The sequence below is a fragment of the Ylistrum balloti genome, unplaced genomic scaffold (assembly GCF_031769215.1).
Source record: "Ylistrum balloti isolate Yb309-2 unplaced genomic scaffold, AGI_CSIRO_Ybal_v1 Utg370024, whole genome shotgun sequence".
NCBI classification, from domain to species: Eukaryota; Metazoa; Mollusca; class Bivalvia; order Pectinida; family Pectinidae; genus Ylistrum; species Ylistrum balloti.
Window position 1 is genome coordinate 1,290,759 of NW_026782090.1, and position 25,678 is coordinate 1,316,436.

Below are 25,678 nucleotides of genomic sequence, written 5' to 3' on the forward strand. Positions count from 1 at the left end.
TTCGGGCATCGAAATCAATCCTTTTTTTTTGTATCTTATTGAAACGATGGATTGTATTTGAAATAGAAATTTTTGCATCACAATGCTTTCGGAAGACTTGAAGAGAAACTACATTAAGGAAAAGATTACACAAATTCGACAACTGATCACTTTTAATTCTTCATATTGTATCCTACAACCACACTCTCTGAAATGGTTAAAACGCTTAGAGAATATTCGTATTCCTTAACCAATTTTGTGAAATAACATTTATATGATAAAAATCGGCCAATCTTCACAAATGCAGATGAAGTGGTAGTTATGTTGATGAATTACAATGTTTGACCTTTAAACAGCCACATATTGGCTCTGCGGCTTAAAAATCTGATTCGTTAAAACAATGTGGTTTGTTTTGATTTTTAAATCACCAGGCGCCTGTCAAAGGCATGTAATGTTTTTCACTGGCAGATCAATATAGCTTCTTTTTAAAAATTTTGAAATATCGGTGTTATTTAATTTTTTTTTTTTTTTTTTTGTGATAGCCACGACATAATGACAATGCTCAGACCCGATTAGAACTTGTTTTGTATGACAATGTACACCTCGGCATCCGGGGTTCGATTTGTTTTTTTTTAATATAGGCCGTATTTTGGCTTGGGACAGACGACAGAAGTGCTTCACCAGAGGCTCGCCTCTTTGGTCATTCTTCACCCTCGCCTAAATACAACTGATATTTTAAGACACTGACCATGTATTTTATTTATCCTGCAAAATTGATTGAAAATCAGACAATCAAAACTTCAGCAGTTTTGTTGTTTAATCTTTGTTTACATGTTGTTGACAATACGCTGACTTTTGATTGATGATGTACGAGAAAAAATAATTGCTCCGCATAGAAACATAGTTTCAAACTTCATTCGACATTTTATGAATATTCGTAAATAAACTGATTCATTACAACATATAAAATCACTTACTTCAACAATTATGCATATCATTAAACGTAATTTTGAAGTAAATTCAGAAAGCAATTCTGTCGAATTACCGCACGTGCTGAAATGCAGCCGTTTTCCGTCATTGCTGAATAGACAACAATATATGTGGGAGGTGTATTCCGACAATGACAGTGCCAGTTGCAGGATATATATAATAGACCACTGCCATTCAGGAAAACCGAAAACCAACGTAATAAAGATATTTTTTCTGTAATCACAAACATATGATAATTATAGATACATTCCTAAAACTGTACGGACAACGAGCATAGAATGCAAATAAATATAAACTTTATTTATTTTACAATCATTACAAAACTTATTTTTTATTTATCTAACGAGTTTTAGGTCGACTAATACGTCTTTTCAGCTGACGAGATAAGATGGATAAATGAGTAGAGATGAAATAGCATGACGCGATGGGTTTCAGATAGTCATCCGACTTTTACTAAATACTGAAACAGGTGTACTGTACGAGAGGAACACTTCCGTGGTTCGGAAGGTGATCCCTTGTCGGAAACCAGGGCGTCTGGATGAAAGTCGAGGGTGTTACATTGAAAGGCGAGGGTGTTACATTGAAAGGCGAGGATGTTACGTTGAAAGGCGAGGATGTTACATTGAAAGACGAGGATGTTACATTGAAAGGAGAGGGTGTTACATTGAAAGGAGAGGGTGTTACATTGAAAGGCGAGGGTGCTACATTGAAACGCGAGGTTGTTACATTGAAAGGCGAGGGTGTTACATTGAAAGGCGAGGGAGTTACATTGAATGGCGAGGGTGTTACACCTGCGCCATCCGGCCACTCCTAGATTGTACTTGGGGTAATAGTAACAGCTACGACTAAGCAGGTAAAAAATAGACGGGAATGGAGGGGGAAACTCTTGGTTGTTTTATCGGTGGCAGGGCTACTGACTAAACAAACAAATGTTCCTAGTGTCTTGTGACCTGAGGACAGATAAAGTAAAGGTATTCGTCTCGGGATCCAGCACTAATAAGTTTACCTAATAACATATAACAATAAATAACTGGCTTTTAAAAAATTTAATCTGAACAGTTTTAATGTCCATATCACAGTTGTAAACATTACTGTGAAGTATGATTAATGATTTATGGTTTTTATCGTGTACAGACATTTATAAAAATCACGCTTAACCACAAGTCATATTGTCAATGTCACTTAAATGAAAAATGGCATTTCTAACCACATTTTTGACATTTGAAAAATCACCGACAAAACCATGTAAAGGCTCGTTAGCAATATCTCACTCCGTCAGGCACACTGCGGTGATCTCATGTGTCATAGTCGGTATATATTACGGATCAGACCGGAGCGAAATTATACGTTAACGAAATGGTTGGTATATGTTTAAGACCTGATGGGACGAATTTGACATATCAATGACGTAGGCAGTGCCAATGATTTTTAGTCAATCTCAATATCAAAACCAGCCTCAATCCTAATGGATGAATGTCACACAGGAAATTTTCGATCAGCTTAAATTAGTATTTTGGAAATTAGTAGCGTTGTTTGATGACTCCAAGGACCCGGATATATTTTCTTCTTAACCTGTTACAGTCAATCTGTAGTTAGAGACGGAGACTTCCCAGGGTACCTCGATGTGACAACTCTGTACATCAAGCGAGGGATCAACGAATGTTATTTAAGACATTATAGTCGTCTAGGACTATATAAACACGACATGACTTCCATTTATCCTTCCCAATGTCATTACTGTCGGTTACACCAAAGTGGTGTCTGTTATAATTTGATGCAAGTCTTCTGTCAACTCGTTGACCGATGTGAACTGGATAATTCGCGGTTTATTCCGCGTGCACTTCTATAATCTATACATCGATAAACTCATTTATAGATTCATTTAATTCTACATATTGATATTAAAATTCTACAAGAAGAATCTCTTTAATGCTTTTTTATTCCTTCATTCTTCAAATTGAAGCTGTCCTATCAGGTGACATGTTTTAAAATTTCAATATGCCAGATGTATATTTATTTCGTTCAGTGTACATGTGTAATTCTTTTCTAGGACGCCACAAAGGGTGTCAATGTTTGTCTGGACAAAACAATGTTATACTGTAAATAAAGATTTCTATGTCTATTACTTAAATACAGCAGTGAACTGGATGTATATTATCGTGTTAATGATACTGTCACAATGTGACGTCATAATTATAACACATATGCATATTTCGTCATAGATTTAATTTGTATTTACCTAAACATAATTTGCTTGAATGTAATGGATTGTAAAGAAGATTATACCAATAGCTGATTGTTTTAGGGAGATAACGTTTTGTTTTTGTTACAGCAGGCCATCAACAAATAGTGAACAATAACACTAAAACAAAATCCTCTTTATTTATAGAACTCATGCATCTCATTTAGCCAATGAAACAGTGTTCCATACAAACATAGTCATTATCTGTATTTAAATTTCGTAAATCAATGCACCCGAATGGACTTTATATCTGAAACTAATGGCAGACTTTTGTACGAAAGGAAACTGGAAGTATTCGGCTAAATGAAAACTAACTTTTTACCAGATTTCTATATTTATCGTATAAGAAATTATATGCAGTTCCTACCTTGGCGATACTAGAAATACTTATAAATTTCAGTTGATAACTACCGAAGACCTGAAACAGAGCCTAAGATTTAACCTGTACAACGATGTTATCTGAGACATTTTTCATGCGTTTTTCTTTATATAATCAATGTAGATACTTTAACGTTATAACGTTAAATACTACGTTGTGTCAAAAGTCATTAATTCAATTGCGGGATTCATTTTAAAAGAAAAACAAGAGCCACATGTGTCATCTGATATATAAGAATATCAAGCATGTTAAACAAAGTGACAGAACTAATAGTTAATAAATATGTAACATAATGTTCTCATATTTCTTCTGGATAAATAAAATGTTCAGGATTTTTTTTAAATGTGAAATACAAAGTATAAAACTGAAGGGAGCTAACTCGTTATTGAAGACGAAACATGGCGTACAAAGTTTGTAAACAGGCATCCATTACTAATCCAGGAGCTTCAACAATCATTGAACGCGCGTGAGAATGAGAGCCACGATGGCTATCCAGTGGCTTTTGTAAGAAAATTCAATATACAGAACAAACTAATTTGATTGCCGACATTTCCATCCATAGTTAGGGCATGTCCAAACTCCATTATTGTAGATTTTCGTGTTAGTTTGCCAGTCTCGTACACAGAAAATACAGACACCGAATTGTCAATGACACGTGGTTGACCGTGCTTCAGGATGATTGCAAAAACAAGGTACACATTTGGAAGTTCAATAAAACAATACGCGTGCAAGGGTTGTGTACTAGCTCAGCACGGATCATTGCAGATGGGGCGAATAATCCGATGTCTGATTGGAACAGGTTAAATTGGACGAATGATCCGATGTCTGATATGATCACTAAAGATGGGACGAATGATCCGATGTCTGATATGATCAATAAAGATGGGACGAATGATCCGATGTCTGATATGATCACTAAAGATGGGACGAATGATCCGATGTCTGATATGATCACTAAAGATGGGACGAATGATCCGATGTCTGATATGATCACTAAAGATGGGACGAATGATCCGATGTCTGATATGACCACTAAAGATGGGACGAATGATCCGATGTCTGATATGATTACCAAAGATGGGACGAATGATCCGATGTCTGATATGATTACCAAAGATGGGACGAATGATCCGATGTCTGATATGACCACTAAAGATGGGACGAATGATCCGATGTCTGATATGTCTAAAGATGGGACGAATGATCCGATGTCTGATATGACATAAAGATGGGACGAATGATCCGATGTCTGATATGATCAATAAAGATGGGACGAAATGATGTCTGATATGAACAGGTTAAATGGGACGAAATAATATGAACTAAAGATGGGACAAATGATGTCTATAGGAACAGGTTAAATGAAATAATTATGATCAAAGATGTATAATATGATCACCAAAGATTTGACGAATGATCCTATGCCTGAAATTATCAACAAAGATGGGACAAATGATTCTATGTCTGAAATAATTAACAAATATGGGACAAATGATTCTATGTCTGATATATGTATGACGGCTCGAACCAAGACCTTTTACAATTTTTTCAATCCAATACAATGAATGAATAGTTATAATAATACCAAGCACTTCCACCACCCTAAATGGAGTCGATCCAAGGCTTTAACGAACGGCTTGTAGGAGGGATCTACTTTATCTAACGCTTAACGGATCAAATGCATTTTTATTTCGAGACTCGGTTAAAATGGCGTAGTAGGAAATTATATGAGAGGTTTTGTCCATCAACTTACAAGGGAATTATGCATATTCTAGATTTATACAGGCAGATAATCAAATGGTACATACGAGCATTTCATAGTGGAGCAGAGCTGCATCTTTAACAATGGATTCGTTAGCCGAGATTATGAATGGAAATTTACATCTGTGTTTTATAGTTACTTTGTTTTCAACGCCGTTACCCATGGTTAGTGTGCATTTGAAAGCGCTCACTTAAATGTTGTGTAAATGAGTGATAGGTGTTCATATCACTTAACATTGTATAACCTCGTGAGAGTGACTGTTGAAACTATCTTTGGGCGTTGTCAATGACACTCAAGTGGTGCCACCTACTGCTCACGACACAATATGGTTGAAGTAGCCCCTGTTCCAAACGAATGTTTTGTATTTATATATACGAATGATATGGCTGATAGTAATAAAAATGTGCTCACAAAGTGTTGATCACTTATGAATGTGAGAAGGTCTGTTGTGTGACATATACATTAGACATACCAATAAAATAATTTTATAACGAAAACAACAAATATACAATGTATATCAATATTTATGTCAAACCTTTCAAAGACATAACATCTATGGAATCACACAATGGTCTTATACAAAGTTTTACAAGTAATTTGATCCTTGCTATGGAATGGACACTTGGTAAGATAACCTGAAATGGAACTTATTTCATCGGCTTTGAGAAGAACTTGAAGTGATAATTATGTTAGTACACAATTCATTACACTTGTATGTCTCGTCATTCGGTATTTTTCACTATCGCTGGGGTGTAACAATTGTAGAAGCGAGGTATTATAGAATTCAGATATTACATATTTTTCTAGGTCGATCGGTTGAGCGTCAGACTGGTAAGCCAGGGGACATAGGTTCGAATCCTAGCAAAGGAACTGAAATCAATAATGTCCCCTGTTATATTTGTAACAGTTGACTTCATTCTAATGTTATGTGCGTTTTTCATCTGGGTAAAAATTCTGGAATAATGACAGAGGTCATTATATATTTCAATGCCTCCACTACGATTTGAACCTGTAACCGTTGTCTCACTAGTCTGACGCTCAGTCGATCTAGCTAAAGAGAAGTTCTAACTAGCCGAGTGGATTATTGCGGTGAATATTTTACCAGGGTTACATGAACATAAACGTTGCGGAGTAAAAACATGATAAAAAGCAGATAAAAGGTTTACACTGTAAATGTCCTTCATTGTATTTATACACAAAAAAATCACAAAGTCTGGAATATTTTTCATTTTTCTTCCCAGCACAATGTGGCATTAAAAGTTACTTCTACATTCTCTACTAAACTTATCTAATGTTATGCTAGTGTTACACTGTTGTTAAACACCAATGTTACACTCATGTTTCACACTAATGTTGCACTCATGTTACACACTAATTAAACGTTATCATTTGGTTTTCTGTACATGTATAAAATGCAGTCAAACATTCATTCATTTATACCAATGAAAAGGAAAGACTAAAAGGGCGAAGGGAGATATAGAAGATAATAATTCAAATTTGGTGACAACCTAATCTGATCAGCTTAAAGCCCTCGAAAAAAACTATATTCCTTCCCCGCTTGGTCGAAAATCTGTTCCTTTTGTAACTCAACATTAATTAATTAATTACAAGCCTCATTTAACTCCAAGGTTTGATTGATTTAGCCGTCAATAAAACGTAGTCTTTGTGAACAAAACGTTTGAGAATACAAGCGTCCTAGATCTCAGTTGCTGATGTAGGTGAAAGGAAATAAAAAGAATTGACAGGGTTGCTTCAGTGCCTTCTCCTCCTTTTTCAATATGTGATTTATATAGCTGCCAAAATTGAGCTCCTTCATCCAAGTAAATGATAAGAAAGAAAAAATTTGAGTGGCCAAACCAATTCATTTTCCACGCTTCTAGTGATATACTAGCCAGAGCGGACAGCGTCTCTGGTGGGAAGGCTTTATATAGGATGTCAGGATAACGGGCCTTTCAATATCTGGTAGGGGATGTCGATTTTACGAGATCAATACAAGCTTGTTATAACGCCTCAATATCTAGAGAGATAACCCTAAAGTTTTACTATAGTCCAACACTAGGGAATGTTATCTTTCAATCATTTGATTCACTTTTTTGTCCTAAATAAATTATTTGTGTCTGTTTATTGGGTTACTGGTTTCATTGACTACTGCTGATGAATACGCAATGTTTTCATGAACTAAACAGAATGAAATGCGGCAAAATAGTAAAGATATCGATTGGTGCGAGTATTTGGAAAACAAATATGATGTGAAGAAAACCGTAGTGGAAGTTGTATTAAGTAAAACAAATCCCATCATGTAAACATAATTGTAATCAGAACTCATATAAAACTAGAGCTAAATACGAACAAAAGGAATATTTACACAGCGAATCCTGAAAATGTACAAGGAGAATAAGGCCAGGTGTTCCGGAAGAGTAAAAGTCCTCTGCTTCATCGACGACACCCGCCATGTAAGCGCGATTATAGTGAGTAATATTATGGTTTTGAAATGAGAACATTGTATAAAACATTGAAACCAACGGGTAAACATCAAACAAATCCGGCTTCAGCACAAAGAAACAGAATATTTATCAATGAAATATTTATGACAACTGTAAAACGTCCCCGTAATTTTCATCGGTCTGCACGGTTTATCATACAGCTTGATGGAAAGTTGTCCATGTTGGTTTCGTTGTAGGAAATGATGGAGGTGAGCGGCAGAGGCAGTAGATTGTCCTAAGTTTCCAATTCTGGTGGGGAATATACGATGGATGAGGTCAATAAAGCTATTGTTATTTAAGGACAAGACGCCATCAAAAATCTGAAAGTGAAACTGAAGGACTTCGCAGTCTTTTTGACTTGTTTTGAAAAGCTCTTCGATGAATTCAGCCTCATATGAAAACAAAAACAAGTTAATTTCAATAGGAATGCCAATAGACTTTCGGAAGATCTTACCACCAAACCCGACGATGTTGGCAACCAGAAACTCCATCATTTTTATGATTTTGTCCGGCGTAGATTTTGTCTTTGATTTGGACGTTCCTTTCATGAATTACACTTCGGTATAAGTCGGAATCATACATTTGTACCACGCATAACAACAGAACGAAGGCGTTTATACTAGGATAAAACGAGAACGAAAGAAATATTTCTTTGGGGAGCCATGAAATAGTACAAGATAATAAAGTAAGTGTATGTAGAATTGTTTCGGGAGGATAATCCAATTTCCATTCGTTTTCGCTGAAGATGGCATTGCTTTGATAATCCTTAAAATCTCGGAAACACATTAGACGCTGTCTATAACAACTTAGTATATAGGTAAATACAATTGTGCCGCATTTTATTCTATTGTCACACATCCGTATTGAGACGATGTGTCTTGCGCGCTCTGATCATGCACCCATCTGCATACAGTCCAGTACAGACATTGACAGGAGTCTACCTGTTTTCGTTTAGATTATTTGAGGAAGAATACATCTTAAAATTAACAAATAGACCATGTATTTAATAACATTCAAGAAACAAACTGTAGGACAACATTTAGTATACTCACAAAATTTTATCAAAATCTTACCTGTGGAATTTTGAAGAGTTTGAGGAGAGTCGCCACCTGAATAGATGTCACACTAGAGGGCGCTCCTAGTACTCCGGGGATGACCTTTAGATGTAGCCCAAGGTCAGAATGGTTGGTACATTTGTTTTCATATCCCCCTATATTAGCTATGGACCCTGAAACGAACAGACATAATCGTGAAACAAGTCACAAAGTCCCGCGGGAATGTACGAGATTTGGGACGGAAATTATTTCATTAATAGCCATCGAGGCAAAAAGGATACCAATGTTACCATTGACAACCAGTGTAGCACACTCAAATCATTGGGGAGGAGTATGGAATGTGTATCGAGAATAACTTTTATACCAATATGGCAGAATTTTATCCAGCTAATTAGCGGAATCGATAAATAATTATTATGTCTTTGCAGAAATCTGAGCTCGGAGCCTCACATGAATACCGTTGGTTGTACTGACCATGGACTGGATACAACCACATTAGGTTTTATCAATAAATTGATACATAAACTTTCATTTTAATTTTAAAGCCTACCCTCGTCTTCCATTTCTAATCATATCAGATATGATTGGAGAATTCTTAACTAGTTACCCAGCTGACATTATACTTTAGATGTTGCGATTGTCTTGGCAGGTAATATACAATATAAAGGTATCTGATTTCTTTATTTCCCCTAGTTTCTAATGACGATAACTCCGGATATTCCTTTCAGACTGAGTTTGGTAATTATAACGCAGCTGTTTTACACATCATCACTAAGCATATGACAGTGATGTGATATATTATTTCATTCCTTTCAAACTTAGTAGAAAGTTGGGAACTAATTTATTTCTTTTGTGTTAATTGCATATATCAGGCATTTAGCGATTTATGGTGTTGTGTTCAATACTGAATCATTTTTTCATTTATGTTATATATATATATATATATATGTATTTATGTTTATTTATTATTTGTTGTTGGAAAATAACGATGAAGAAACACCATGGTATTTTCATTAACTTTGACCAAAAAGGTTTTTACTGTTTCATGATGTTCATGTGTATGTGAATGTGATCTGGGAAAGTGACTGTATATCATGTTCTTGTGTGTCTGAATGAGTGATCAATACAGTCATTGTGAGGATACAATTATAATAACATTGATGTTTTTACGTTTTATGTTCGAAAGGTACAGCAAACACTGGCTGGCGATGCTTAAAACAAGCGCGAAACAAACCCCGCACAAAGCTAAAGAAATACCACATTTTTGGTACAAAGAAAACTCTGCCTGCATGGGCTGTATTCCTGAGTACACGGATTCCGCTTGCATATCTATCACATCATTATTTCGATGGGTCACCTGCACAGTACAACTTTCGGGTACACGTACTTGTATAATTGTACAGGGCGATTTACTGACGGATAATTGTGATTTCGATGTCAATATAACTAACTCTTCTATTCACAATGGAATAAAACACATCGGGAATTGTGGCCAATGTATTACGCTGTTTTTCATAGCTTTATAACTCAACTCAGTTAAATCATCTCACTATAACACATAGGCTCCAGGTGATATGAATCCTTTCTAAGAGAGTATCAAATACATGTAAAATCGACGTGTAATTAAGTATATAATCTGTATATAACATTTCCCTTGGACCCAAGTCACGTGATCACTTTGTGAGGATTTTCCAATTTCCAATGGAAATAAAGACTTGCAGAATTTTGTAACAGTTTTGGTAAGGGTTTCAATAGATAATATTCGTTTATTAACATTGATAAAATGCGGATATGACGTCTGAAATGAAGAAATATTTTCACATTTACAAATATTTTTCAGTCAATATAGTAAAAATAACACAGGACTTGTAAAATAATTCCATTAGGAAGAATTGGTTGTACTTAATTCTAAACCTTATTACAGCAAGTGTTAAATTGTACATTGCCGTTATAATGAGAATATTAAATGTGCCCTCATAATCATTACCAAAGGTTATACAGATCTCGTGAGTCCAAAGTTTCTACATATATCTGATAATTTGTTAAATTATACACTTGAAATTTTTTCTAGCATATCTCAATATCACATCGTCCCCCGATAACGAGGCTGGGAACTTCACACCTAATACCACATGAGGGCAATCTTGACAGCAGGAATGAGGTCAAATAACTCCAATCAACATCAGAGGTTACCAAGAGTCCGTAAGTTGGCGGTTTATGGATATACATTGGAGTAATAGAGATTGTTAATTTGGTATGCCTAAGTGTCGACTCGAGCTTGAAGTAAGATTATTGAATTATCTGGTCAGTACGAGCTTTCAAGAGGAAACGGTTCACAGTTGCCTTGACTATACATTGGTTATTTCAGCCATAGCTAAATCACACCTCTTCTGGTCAGGATTCCATACAAAACTAATATTTGGTCCAAATGGCGGAAACCTGTGTCCGGTTTTAATGTTCTGTGGCATTGCTTTATGTAAATGTACCAAACAATAGTATATTTTGGATTAAGGATACCCTGTCCCACTATTTACAAAATCAAAGTAAGCTTTGGTGGCCATGAAAAGCTTAATATGATTGGTTCTTAACGTTTGGCCACGCTTTACTTTCATTAGGCAATTGCCCGTGCTCATTTCTAATCACATGGCTTCAGTCGTATTTCGATTAATCTATACTACAGGATAAAGCCGTTATTCCAAAAATGGGGAGTATTGTTTGTGTATGAATGAAGATAGCAATGGGAAGGAAAAAGCGCGCACGTGTGTGTGAAGGGAGCGCGCGCGAGAGAGAGAAAGAGAGAGAGAGAAGGGCGGGGGAATCAAAAGGCGAAATCAAAATCTTTTTTATGCATATTCCAGTTAGACAGGTAGCCATTGGTAACAAAAGTACACAAAAATACCTATTGTTTACATGAGTGGAAGGGGAAGCGTTTGTATACGTGTGGTATAGAGATAGTTTGTTTATTCATACTGACAACTAATATACTGAGTATGTTATTTAAAAACTAGATCATGCTAAACACTTCCATGGATTGTCAAATGTACATATTTTAGATTTTGTCTTTAGGAAAAATGCACAAACTATTTAAAATATATCACATATTGTTTACAAAAGCTTGAAAAGAGCATTTACAGTGTATATAGAGAGCGTGATCACAAAATACATTCTAACTTTTTCTTCTCATGATAAAATTAGATAGCTATTTACAATGAGGATTTCATTGCCAGAAAAGTAATGTGCATGTTAAACAATACGTTATGGCCAAAACACTATCGAATGATATTCCATACACAGATAACACGGGACAGCAGGCACTCTTTCTTCTTTAACATCTCAAATACATCACACGAAATCTTCAGTCATATTTTGTCTATCAAAATATTTAAATGGACCGTATGCAATCAACATACGTAAGCCGAAGGCAGACTTTATGGTATTGCCGACATCTGTGATTCGTTATTGGCCATTTTAAGTAAAAACAATTAAAGAACACCAATACGTGCAATGCTATATAAGGAACTGTCCATATATAGGGACATATTCGTAGTCTTTATATAGTATATTATACGCTATATTTATAGATACAACAGTCCAAGTACAGACTGGATATAGAACAGATAACGAGTCCGGAAAGGTTGGTTAGCCACGGACGGCCATATAACCACGTTTTCTGAGCGCTTGAATTCGTTTTGTCATTAAATGCAAACGTTTTTATTCCGCGTCTTGGGTTTCCGGTGCTGTTTATCAGCAGGTATTGCATGTATTCATGTTCGATGAAGTCTTCATCACGTAGGTGTTCCCTGTGTGGATTAAAACGCCCTAATCAACAGGAGCTCATGTTCTGTACGTTGTTTTATATGAGCAATATCAATGTATTAATGTGTTTACAAAATACTGTAACTATATCCACTCTTATAATTGTTTTGTATGTTTATGTGACAAGCTGGAGGATGCATCAATACCACTGTATATCGCACAATAAGATACATAAGACATCGTGTTACAATACAATAACCGTCTGACTCACTGCGAAATGATATTGAGAAATATGCATAACGTAACACAACTGACACCTTTATGTATCCAAAAGTTATCAGATATACAGATAAAAAATGTTGTCATATCCAGGTGTCCATAAGTTGTGAGAGAATGGGGTTGCTGATTAGAAAATAGTTTAATACTTCATGAAACAATACTTTTCATTGGATATGTTTTACGTTATCACCCAATAACATCTAATCAATTTATCAAAATAAACCAATTTTAAGTTATTCTTTACATTGTGTTTCATAAGTTGTAGGCCGGTATGTCAAGCTTAGGCCAAGACGTCTCAGAATGGAGAATGTATGTAACATGATGTGTCCATGGGGCAAGTTATCCCATTGCTCCCCAGTGTTACAGAGAGCCTAACAGTAGGTGCGTCGGGTTAACAACACACGAAGACACCACTACTATATAATCAGTAATCAGTAATTATAAATTTCATAGACTTACAAGAACCAGAAAAGTCTTTTTTAAGAATCTATTTCTTGTATATCCAGAAGATGTATATATCTTTCTCGTTCTGCTAAAAGCCCACCATTTAATTGTCTTATTAGTAGACACGGTGGTGCCCTGTTTTCATTAGTTTTGTATGACGTTCGGATGGAGTATGACGCATATTCGTCAATAATGTAGGATTATTTTCTTTAATATCTATATTACCGGCACTATTTTCCTGTAGACACTTTATCAATATTTGGAATTATTTCCAATTTCAACATTCACGCAATGTCCAACACACGTGCTCTGGAAATTACATAAAATGACCAATGACGGGAATATATATTGATTAAAAGACATTTTATAGTAGATGATAGATTCGTGATTTTCCAGACGCAAGATTTTCTACAAAAGACAGAGTTTGTTTTCGTCGGAGTGTTTTTATCGTTCGGCGTGCTACATATTAGAGAAAGCAATATCTGATTTCTTGCTTTACTCGCTTAAAACATTCATATAATGCCAATGCTTTAAACATACCTTAAAATCTCGATGCATACCTCTGGACCCTGGTGTCGTGTGTTTTCATTTTTATACAATCGATCTTCTGTATAGTTTATTCAAAGCATGACCCTGACGATATTGTTTTTTAAAAAAAATTGTTTTTGTTTTGTTTTTTTGTTTTGTTTTTTTTTTTTGAATCTGTATACATTGAAATATTAAGTCTCCATATCTGTATACAACGTAACCTAGAGTTAACAACGATTTCATTCACCACTTTGATATAAATAATATAACCAGATGGTGCGTGTATCTGGGTTACAGTTATATATTGCAAACACTAAAGAGTTGGAATCCGTTCTTCAGAAGGCTTACAGAACATATCAATCTCCACTGGATACGTGCACCTCTCATACAGTAGAAGCACCATCAAGTTGGAATCTGTTCTACAGAAGGCTTAGAGAACATATCAACCTCCACTGGATACATGCACTCACCTCGCATATCTGAGGAAATCTCCTGAACTTACCATAGCTGTCAGTCGGACCTTAAAAATTCAATACCATGACTTCTCAAAAAAATATCATTTAATCCTGTTGCAGAGTTCTTGGGAATCAATGATTATTTGTCAACGATCATTCACAGCACTAGAGGCCTAATTACGTATCAATTAAATCAAAAATCAATGTTAAACAACAAGACAATACAAACATAGCAACATAATCTAAACCCAAACTCAATAACACTAATAATTAAAAGGTGCGGTGCATCATTGTTGAATGTTGACGTTTATTGCAGGATGAAATAGATGTTGTGACGTTTTGTTCTCTACAAAATGCCTTTACTATCTAGATACAAGTATATTCTGATTCAGATGACAGATATATGGTTTCCGTAATCATTTACTGTAGCTAGAAACAATTTGATACGAATTTTTTGTAACTAATTTTTGTATAAGATGTATAACCTTTCGAGTTGCACAAGTTGTTTTATCAATACTCATAGCATCAGCAACGGTGATGTCAATTAAGGGGAAAATCCGCTAATCTTGCAGACATCCGTATCTAATGCTGACATCTTAGGAAAGAGCTTTACCACAAATTACGTAACAGGCCTGACAGATGCCACATCTTGTTTCAGATCTCGTCCTGTTCTATATGTTACACAGAGCAGAATTAAAGTCAGACTTTGCAGTTAATTGGTTCGTCAATGTCTTCTATACAAGACTTTGTCCACATGATCTCCAGCTCACCTGGTCTAATTACAAATGACAGCTGGCCATGATCTCTAGAGAGTCATGTTATGAATCAATTAAATTAGATAATCGGTAAAGATATTATTTTATATTATTTTTAGTTTATTGTTACGGGGACATTTTCAATAATTTAAATCATATACATAATGTATGTTTGTCGGGTATGATCTTCCGTTCAACGGTATTTGCACGTATCTAAATAAGTCCTAAATCGAGTATGAACGGAGCCTGCTTTCCCATTGTATATATATTTCACCCTACACATTTTCCCTCTTTGTGAATCTCATGATATTGCCTCACAAAACAAAAGTGATAGGTTTATAATATGCCAAATGGAGACATACGACTAGAGCTCACTGTGGATGTTAAGAGTTGATTTTTTTGTCATAGGACGCGAGCTAGAAAAATCATCTGAATGATAAAACAGTGATTGTGAGGCGTACTTACCCAATATACAAATGATTCATTGAAATTTTAATATTTGAAATTAATTGATGAGCACATGAAACGAAACTTTATTAGAAAATTAATGAATATATTAGCAAAGATACCAATGTTATGTACAGTCGGACCTACTTAATTTTACTGAAAAACCAGTTAATTTGAAATAAAAGGAATAATCCCCATCAAAATGTCTTGTCTTATTATTTTCACCTCGTTTAATTTGAAATCTGCTAATTTGAAATCCTGCATTATTTGAAAGGTAAATACTGGCCCTAGACAGTACTAATGAACTGTTTTCACATCGCTTAATCTGAAGACCTAACCGGCGCCTTGAGCATGACATAGAAAAGAAATCAATTTTGAGTATTAATCATTGAACTGTGTTTGTTATTTGAACAAATGTTTTGGTTAGTTTAACTTTGTATGTAGAAGAGAGTGACATGTGTTTTACAATAGCTTTGTTTAGCAAGAAACGTAAACAACTGATAAATGATGAGAAATATGAACTTATTCAAGCTGTTGATTGAAAAGAAAATTCTAAAAATGAAAGTTATCTTAGTGAGATCCTTTACACTACAAGATTTATAGCAAAAAAAAATGAAAAGTGCACAGACCTTTTGTTTTTGTACGATACTAAAATGCCTCCTGGGACCCCTAAGTACATAAAATTGCTATTCATCTTAAGAAAAACAAACAACATACCTGGAAACAGTCGTTACTGTTATGGTTTAAGCTACATATACACTTCTAGCTGGTTTGGATTGGACGTGGTAGATTTTGTTTTATCTTAACTTCACACGCATGGAACAAAATTTAAGCTAATAATATTTCTGGCCTCGTTTAAGCCATAATTTTATCATCACAATATCGTTCACTAACATCAACAGGCATTGGGCACAATTTGTGTCGACCGAGGGCTGGTCATGACTTTCGGTGACCTAACATGATGTCAGGCATTTGCAATGCTTTATATGCATTTTAACTTCATACTTGAGTGTGATGCACCCGGCATGTTGTCCAAAGTATATTAATTCGCCAGAAAGCCAGAGTACCTTAATTGATATAGGCCTTGGAAACATATATGTCGTCTACATTATATCGTAATGGTTTTATTTTTGGATAATGCCTATTAGGTTTGTGTGATGTGAGCCATACTGAGACATAGACTGAGATATAACACAATATAAGACGACCTTGGGTTTAGTATCGAAATCCTTTATTAATACACCACGTTACCTTACCCCAGGAAAACATTTATCGATCGTAATGACTTACATCACAGACATGACTGAGTTAAGGATGTCAACATAGCGCCCAAGCGCGAAATGGCATCACAGTAAAAATTGAAATTTGTAATTATAAGCTGTACAGTACACCAGATGTTCTGTCATAATATAACGTTTGTTACAGGTACATTGCCATTCAAATAAAAAGTAGATCTAACTGTTTCGTGGTGCAGATGATACTTGTACTGTGTTCGCCTTTCTTAATGTCGTGGATAGTTGTTGTATTAAGACCACTTCGTCGCCACCTCCATCCATGCCATCAAAGCTGATTAATACCAGTCAATAACTCATACTTGTCTATAGATATATTAAACAATGGGTACCGTAAAGGACATCACGATGAAAACATTAATTCTGTTGTTGATTGTACGTGTTTTATACACTTCAAGTAACGATTCTATGCTGTATTGATATTCGCGATCGATTGCCAATGTCCAGTTTGACCACTTTTGTAAGTTTAACGCTGATAACGTCACGTTATAGCTTTGAAAAATGTTAGACAGAGCATCCAGCAATGCTGTTCGAGTATAGGAAAATTTTGAACAGACAAATAAATAATGGTATACATCTTCATTACCAACACCACACTGACATTTAGGTGAGACACAAATACTTACGCAGAATAAATCCCTTTTAAGACCACTACACTTTTATCTCATTCATTTGAAAACAACAGACGTATAGAATACCAAAGAAAAGATAATTTGGTAAAACACGTGGTACCGTTGATATTTTGATATTGAATGCAGAAGTTGGAGAGGCACTTTTCACAGAATCATCGAGACTATCCCATAAATTAATTAAAGAAGGGATAAATATTTTGAGGAATATCCAATCTACTGCGTGGTTATTATCGGGATTACGAAAATCACCATGAACAACATTTCTTCCAAAAGGAAGCAAATTATAAAGGAACCGAACCAGTTTCAAAGTAAAGTGCCTCACTAGAAGCAACAGAAGATAGGCCAGTCACAACTCTGGCTGCTTCTAAATGTACCCTCTCTTTTATACAATACAATACAAATTTGTTTATTAAAGTGTCATATATCACAATTACATCATATGTAAAGTACACAATATAAAACCATAGTGAGACCGTTGGGATCAATCATATTAAACTAAACCAGGTAAATCCAATATCATGAATTAAAACTTACTTATCACAGATCGTAATCCAGAGAACAGGTGATTGGGACAGCCCCTACCTAACAAGCTCTCTGGATTATATACGAAATATATAAATTATAATATATATTGTAATACTAAAATAGGTCTCATCCATACTGTAGCTACATGTTATATATGAAATAATAAAACAATACACATGGCAAAAAAAAAAGTTTCTGATTTACCCAACGAATCAATTAAAGCATATATTCTAAAAATGTAATCATACGTGATATTCAGCCAGAAATGGCTTACAAGACACTGTTAAAAACATTGATTACTCACTTAAAGTGCTACGTCTCCGGAACATATTGTATAAATTATTAGCAAGTGGAATTTGTAATTCCCTGCAGGACATTATAAAATCAATTTTTTCTAAATCGTTAAGGCTTAAAAAATCATTTCTTATTTCGATTCCTGCTCTAAATAAGGATGATCTAATATCATTATATACATTACATTCAATTAAAAAGTGTATCTCATCCTCTATCGAATTATTTACATTTGTACATATTTTGCAAACACGGTTCTCCAATGGAATCTCAGGTTAGGTAAATCTGCCGGTTTCGACTGCAAGAGGTAGAGAACCACATCTTAAATTAAAAATTACCTTCCGTTTACTTTTTTGTGTCACGAGTTTGACATAAGAATCTGGCGCTAACTCAGATTTAAAGGTTCTGTATTTTCTCAACTTGTTACCGTTTACACTATTACTATCATTCCACAAGCTGTTGTACCATTCCTCTGTATCTATAGTAATTAACTGTTCTTTAATATTTCTTATCTTGTTTCTAATAGAAAATGTCGAGTTTACAATTTCACTTAATTTTTTCTCTTCTATGACTGTAATAACTCTAGAATCCCAGGATTTTTTCAACCTTACAGACCATAGGTGTACTTTTTTCATAAGACGGCTATCGTTACAACACTTTATTCTTAAAAACAGGCGTACCGTTTCTAAAACCTGATTAACATTACAAGAATGCCATCCCATATCACCTCGGAGGGCTAAGTTACTTGATCGACGGGAGGCGCCTAAAAAGTATCTACACGCTTTGTGGAGTACAGTGGACACCTCACGGTATTTATTTATACCCCATATTCCACAGCCATAAAAAAGAACCGGTTGAACTAAAGTTTGATATAACTTGTTAAACACATCATATGTCATTTCACCGGCATGAGAATATTTTACATACAACGATGTTAGTGCTCTGCTATTTTACAGTGAAATGCAAATCCATGTGCTCCTCAAACCATAGCCCCAAGTACTTGTACTTAGTATTTAAGGCGATAACTATATTACCACATGAAAACGTGTGATCAGTAACAGGCATGGAATTATTTCTAAAGTGTACTACATTAGTTTTATCTTGATTTATTTCGATTTTCCACTTTTTACACCACATATTTAATACATTCAACATCTTTTTCATTGACTTTTCGTCGGGTCCAATGAGAGCAATATCATCAGCATAGAGAAGAATGGAGATGACACATGATTCTATATCTACTCCACATTTTAAATCATTAATGTCTTTAGCTAAGTCATTTATGTACATGGAAAAAAGTGTCGGTGATGCGTTACAGCCTTGTTTTAAACCTTGCTTCATAGTTACAGGTTGAGTAAGAACACGGTTTATTCTAATTCTACATTCATAATTAAAATATAAAGATTTAATAGCATCCAAGAAATATCCATTTAAACCATAATGTTCTAGCTTAGCCCACAAAAGATCTCTGTTTACACAATCAAATGCTTTCTTCATGTCAACAAAACATACAAAAGTAGATTTTTTCTGGATTTTTCGGTTATTTATGATAGAGTACAATAAATACTGGTGATCTAAACAACTTCTATTCTTTCTAAAACCGTTTTGTTCATCTACAAGTAATTCATTCGTTTCTAACCATTTTGACAACCGAATATTTAAAACATCGGCGTAAATTTTACATGGGATAGATATAAGTGCGATTCCTCTGTAGCTTTGAGGATTCAATGGATCCTTTCCTGCTTTTAAAATGGGGTTAATAATACTCTGTGTCCATTTGTCTGGTACTATGCCATTATTAAAACAATGAACAATAATTGTATATAAAAGATCAACACAAACTGGGTTTCTGAGGACATTGCTCTGAATATTGTCGATACCGGCCGCTTTATTTAACTTAGCGCGATAAACAGAATCTTCAACTTCTTTATAGATAGTCTATGGTACCTTTCAAGTAAGGTGGCGCAGTAGGTCTTCTACATGAGATCTTAGGTAGCATCGGCCTTTCGAGCATGATCTAGCGTCAAATTATGATCGACTTTGTGATAGAATGTTTCATTTGATAACTGACGATTGACCAATTCTAACTTTCCTTTAAACATGTCACCTAAAATCAGAACGGAAATTGAAGAATGGTGAAAGTAGAAGAAAATAATTCAGGTTTTCATTCAAACACGTCATCGAGTTAAAATCAAATTGGAAACTGGTGAATAATGAAGGTAATCGAAGAGTTGAAGAGTTCTCATCGGTCCGGATATGACGTCATTTATCGAAAGAAATTAAATAAATAAGTGATTTAATACGGGAAAAATCAAATGATTTGAGTCATTCACGTCATTTGTTTCAAAAAAAGTTAGGAAGTGTTGGATAAATCTGTATTGTATGATGAGTTGTTAATTTAGAGTGAATCGAGAGTGAACTATCTAACCTTCCGCTCTACTTCACGCTGTCTTCATCAATGGCTGTATATATGTTATGTTGGTCGTTTGAATATGCCCTTTACTAAAAAGATTTGTACTCGGCTTTCCTAAAATGTCACATTAATCAATACTTGGGAAACCTCGCCCACGGGTTTTATATCAGCCGCCGTAAACCTGTATTTACATGATTTTAATACATTAAGGTCCTCGGAGGTTTGGACTCATTATGGTATTAAATGTGTCGCGAAGATTGCCATCTATATGGCCAACAGACCAAATTTGCTAAATATTGGCAGTCAACGTTTCGAAACAGAAAATAAATACTCTTTATTTGTAATAGATGAGGATATTTAGATGTGAAAATAGAAAGACGTACTCCTGTTATTCAATCGTTTTGCTGTTATTGTTTACAGACAAACTCACAATGCAGAATTTTGAGATATGCAAATATGTTTGTCATAATGATTTCGCTGGGAAATACTCCTATTTCTTATGCAGTATGAAGTATGGGGTATTATTTACGGAATCGTATGGTACCGTTGTCTCGTATTTTTGAGGAGTATCCGTTTAAATCTTTCTTTTGTGCATATTTTGTCCTAGTTTTAATGAAGCTTACATTACGATTCTATCGCTAATTTATATTTTCTTTGTTATTATTCTTTTACCTTGTACTCATTTAGGGAACATGGCATTACTTACAGGTATTGACCGAGATTTGACTTGACGGGTGCTGTCGATGAAACAAAAAACCAAAGCTGCTCAACCACTACTTTTTCACATCTTATGTGTTTTTGTTGTTGTAAATTTAACGATTCTTACATACACTTCTCGACACATGTGTATTCCAGTATCATATACATTGCGATTTGGGTAATATCATCTTATAACTTATTAATACCTGAAATTTCTATTGTTTAAAACATATCATTGAAAACAACTTTGTTTATAACGTTGATTGATTGGCTGGAAGAGCTGCACTGAACTCATAAAGTCGAAATGTATGCCGTGTCAACGGCAACAATATCGAAAACTTCTTAATCCAAACTGAAGATCGGTAAAATGGAAACAAATTATTGATAATAGGCAAAATTACACAGAGCGTTCTTAAAATGTACAAAAACAATGTCTTGTCACTGCTACAAAAACGTCTTTGTGTCTTAGTTGTAAAACAGATACAGAATGTCATTTTGTCTTAGTTGTATAACAGATACAGAAATGTCATTTTGTCTTAGTTTCGGAACAGCGACAGAAATGTTGTTTTGTCTTAGCTGTAAAACAGGTACAGAAATGTTGTGACGTAGTGGTCAAACAGTTGCTGAAATGCCGTTGTATCTTAGTGGTGAAACAGGCACAGAAATGCCGTGGTGACTTTTTAATTTAGTGACTGTGAAGTGGAATTGGATGCCGTTGGTCACGAGTGGAGGATGAAATCAAACAATACTTCCATAGTCATTCGCTTTTCTATTTTATGATCTTAAGTAAAAAAAAAACACTTTGAGAAAACATACTATGCGAAAAACGTTATAACATTATGGACAACTTCACAAAGATCTCGTTACAATATATAAGAATGTATTCAAGCCACCAATAATTTGAATATTTCGATTAATTTCAATATTGCACAACACTTAAACCCCTTACCGTTACCGAGATATTACTAGCAAGACTATGAGTATTGATAGGCATGGAATAACACTTTCTCTTTTTAGTTTTTTTATATAAGCGATATTTTCACTACCATTTCGAAAATAACTTGCATCCACTGTTAGGTAAATTTCTGTTTATTTGATAAAGATGAATCTCGGTTGGATCCTTGTAAAATGACGTGGAATTGTCTTGACTATAATTATAGCGTAACAGCAGCCATTCTATGTTGGAAGTCGGTTAGAACAGATTTTACTAGCGCTGTAAATGGTATCTGAAGATTTGTCCCTTGTCGTCACCCAGTAGGATTCATCAAATCAATAATAAAACTTGCACTTGCTTTGATCGAAATCAGAAGATGACATTCACAGGAATAACATGACATACTTGTCTGTTTCCATACTTAGTGTAAGAGGAAATCTCAATTAATGGCCGCCCTTAAAAATAATTCACATCGGATTTTGTTTAAATTTCGCAATCACTTGACTTCAGGCAATTCTTCTGATCTGTCTCGCTGTATAAAATTGCAATTTGTCAGAAACCAAGCAAATCATCGTATACGCCGATGATAATTAATAGCTAAATACCGTCACTATGGTCAAGTAATTATCTTTATAGGAGCAGACACCTCTCTATCTTCTCAGCCAGCGATGGCTGTCTAATAAATGGATTGCTAATACGTGCCAAACAATGAATTCCTAGCTTGAAAGTGCGCCGTATTTAGTTCGGGTATTTTAAAACTCTGGTGTGTTCGATGAAACGCATTCATTTAAAAAGTCATATCACATCCGGTAGCATTTGTTTAAATGAATGGCTTTTAGTTTGTCCTGAATCAGAAAAATGTCATTTCCGTTCATGACTCCAGCTAGAGTTAATAATTACGATAGCACGGTGGCTTTTAACCCTAGTACGGATACAGTGTATTTCCTATACAGACACGCCATGTCTAATTTGTGGGTTAAAAATCACATCTGACACTTTTGTTCGGAATGTTTCCGGGATGAACTATCTTTAGACTAAAAGTACATACATCATTTTAAACCATGTCATATAGGTCACACTGTTATCCATTCTACCTACGATAACAGAATCAAAGTGACTCAATTTATTTTATCCTTTTTGAACAGTGGACAAAAAATCATGTCAACCATCTTTTTACAGGACATCATCTTCCTTTTCCGGTTAAAGTATTTTTAGAAGATTAAGGCCATATATTTAATTTAGAAAAACAATAAAGAAAAAAAACGTGTAAATGATTTTGAGAGACATCCCTCCAACCCATCAATGGAATGGTGAAACATCTCTTTAACTTTCCTTTGTTTCAGATCTCAAATTCCTTTCAGTAGACCTGTATATTATGGTGGCTGATTCGGGACATCGTAATATCGCTTCTTTTAATGGGAAGCGATATTACGATATCACGATACCACGATTCGATAGCACGATGCGATATCGTAGTATCGCATCATTCTATCGTAATATCGCAATTTCGCTTTCCATTAAACGAATGTCCCGAATCAGCCACCATAGTATATACCATTTTTGGGTTGGCAGTGAACGGTAAGTGCCGTGATACTACATTCAATGCTGATATAAATGACAAGGCGTTGGAGCCAAACATCATACAATGAGATATATGGTACATCAATGGCGCAGTTCTTTCTCGTGTTACGGTCTTATGTCGTCGATAACAGTCTAAACTAAATGATTCATTATCGACAGTGTGATCCATCAAATGGAACAGCCATTTTGACGACCAACTGTTGTCGTTTCCATACCGATATTGATGAAGTTGTTATAATCACTTATGTGTCATTTATCACACTACTTTCTGGTCGGGTTTTATGACGCGATGTAGATATGATGTATAAACAACAAAGTGACATCATTAATGAACTGCCTGTGAAATGTAAGCTTTATATTCTCGTCACTTTAGATTTCTCATACTTACAGTGACCTTATCCATTTCTTAAGGCGACGTTTCAGTTCATTTCGAACATAATATACACACGCAGTATTTTTCGAATCACCTAACAGATTTTGGAAGCTGTTGAATTATTGCACCTCCCAATCGATATGTTCCATTTTTATCATCACTACGAGTCATACAAGGGGGAAAAAAGCTGTATGATGTATCATCACTACGAGTCCTACAGGGAAGAGAAACAGCTGTATGATGCATCATCACTACGAGTCCTACAGGGAAGAGAAACAGCTGTATGATGTATCATCACTACGAGTCCTACAGGGAAGAGAAACAGCTGTATGATGTATCATCACTACGAGTCATACAGGGAAGAGAAACAGCTGTATGATGTATCATCACTACGAATCCTACAGGCAAGAGAAACAGCTGTATGATGTATCATCACTACGAGTCCTACAGGGAAGAGAAACAGCTGTATGATGTATCATTACTACGAGTCATACAGGGAAGAGAAACAGCTGTAAGATGTAGCATCACTACGAGTCCTACAGGGAAGAGAAACGGCCGTATGATGTAGCATCACTACGAGTCCTACAGGGAAGAGAAACAGCCGTATGATGTATCATCACTACGAGTCCTACAGGGAAGAGAAACAGCTGTATGATGTATCATTACTACGAGTCATACAGGGAAGAGAAACAGCTGTAAGATGTAGCATCACTACGAGTCCTACAGGGAAGAGAAACGGCCGTATGATGTAGCATCACTACGAGTCCTACAGGGAAGAGAAACAGGTGTATGATGTATCATCACTACGAGTCCTACAGGGAAGAGAAACAGCTGTATGATGTATCATCACTACGAGTCCTACAGGCAAGAGAAACAGTTGTATGATGTATCATCACTACGAGTCATACAGGGAAGAGAAACAGCTGTAAGATGTATCATCACTACGAGTCCTACAGGGAAGAGAAACAGCTGTATGATGTATCATCACTACGAGTCCTACAGGCAAGAGAAACAGTTGTATGATGTATCATCACTACGAGTCATACAGGGAAGAGAAACAGCTGTAAGATGTATCATCACTACGAGTCCTACAGGGAAGAGAAACAGCTGTATGATGTATCATCACTACGAGTCCTACAGGGAAGAGAAACAGCTGTATGATGTATCATCACTACGAGTCCTACAGGGAAGAGAAACAGCTGTATCATGTATCATCACTACGAGTCCTACAGGGAAGAGAAACAGCTGTATGATGTATCATTACTACGAGTCCTACAGGGAAGAGAAACAGCTGTATGATGTATCATCACTACGAGTCCTACAGGGAAGAGAAACAGCTGTATGATGTATCATCACTACGAGTCCTACAGGGAAGAGAAACAGC

At 35.3% G+C, this 25,678-nt stretch overlaps 1 protein-coding gene across 1 annotated transcript in view; it reads right to left on the reverse strand.

Moving 5' to 3' along the window:
• The window catches only part of LOC132548703 (metabotropic glutamate receptor 6-like), a 61,319-nt gene that overhangs the window by 23,263 nt on the left and 12,378 nt on the right, over positions 1-25,678 (reverse strand). Inside the window, exon 2 of the mRNA XM_060212582.1 lies at positions 8,909-9,063. Within this exon, the coding sequence (XP_060068565.1) occupies positions 8,909-9,063 (155 nt within the window). The remainder of the gene's footprint in view (positions 1-8,908; positions 9,064-25,678) is intronic.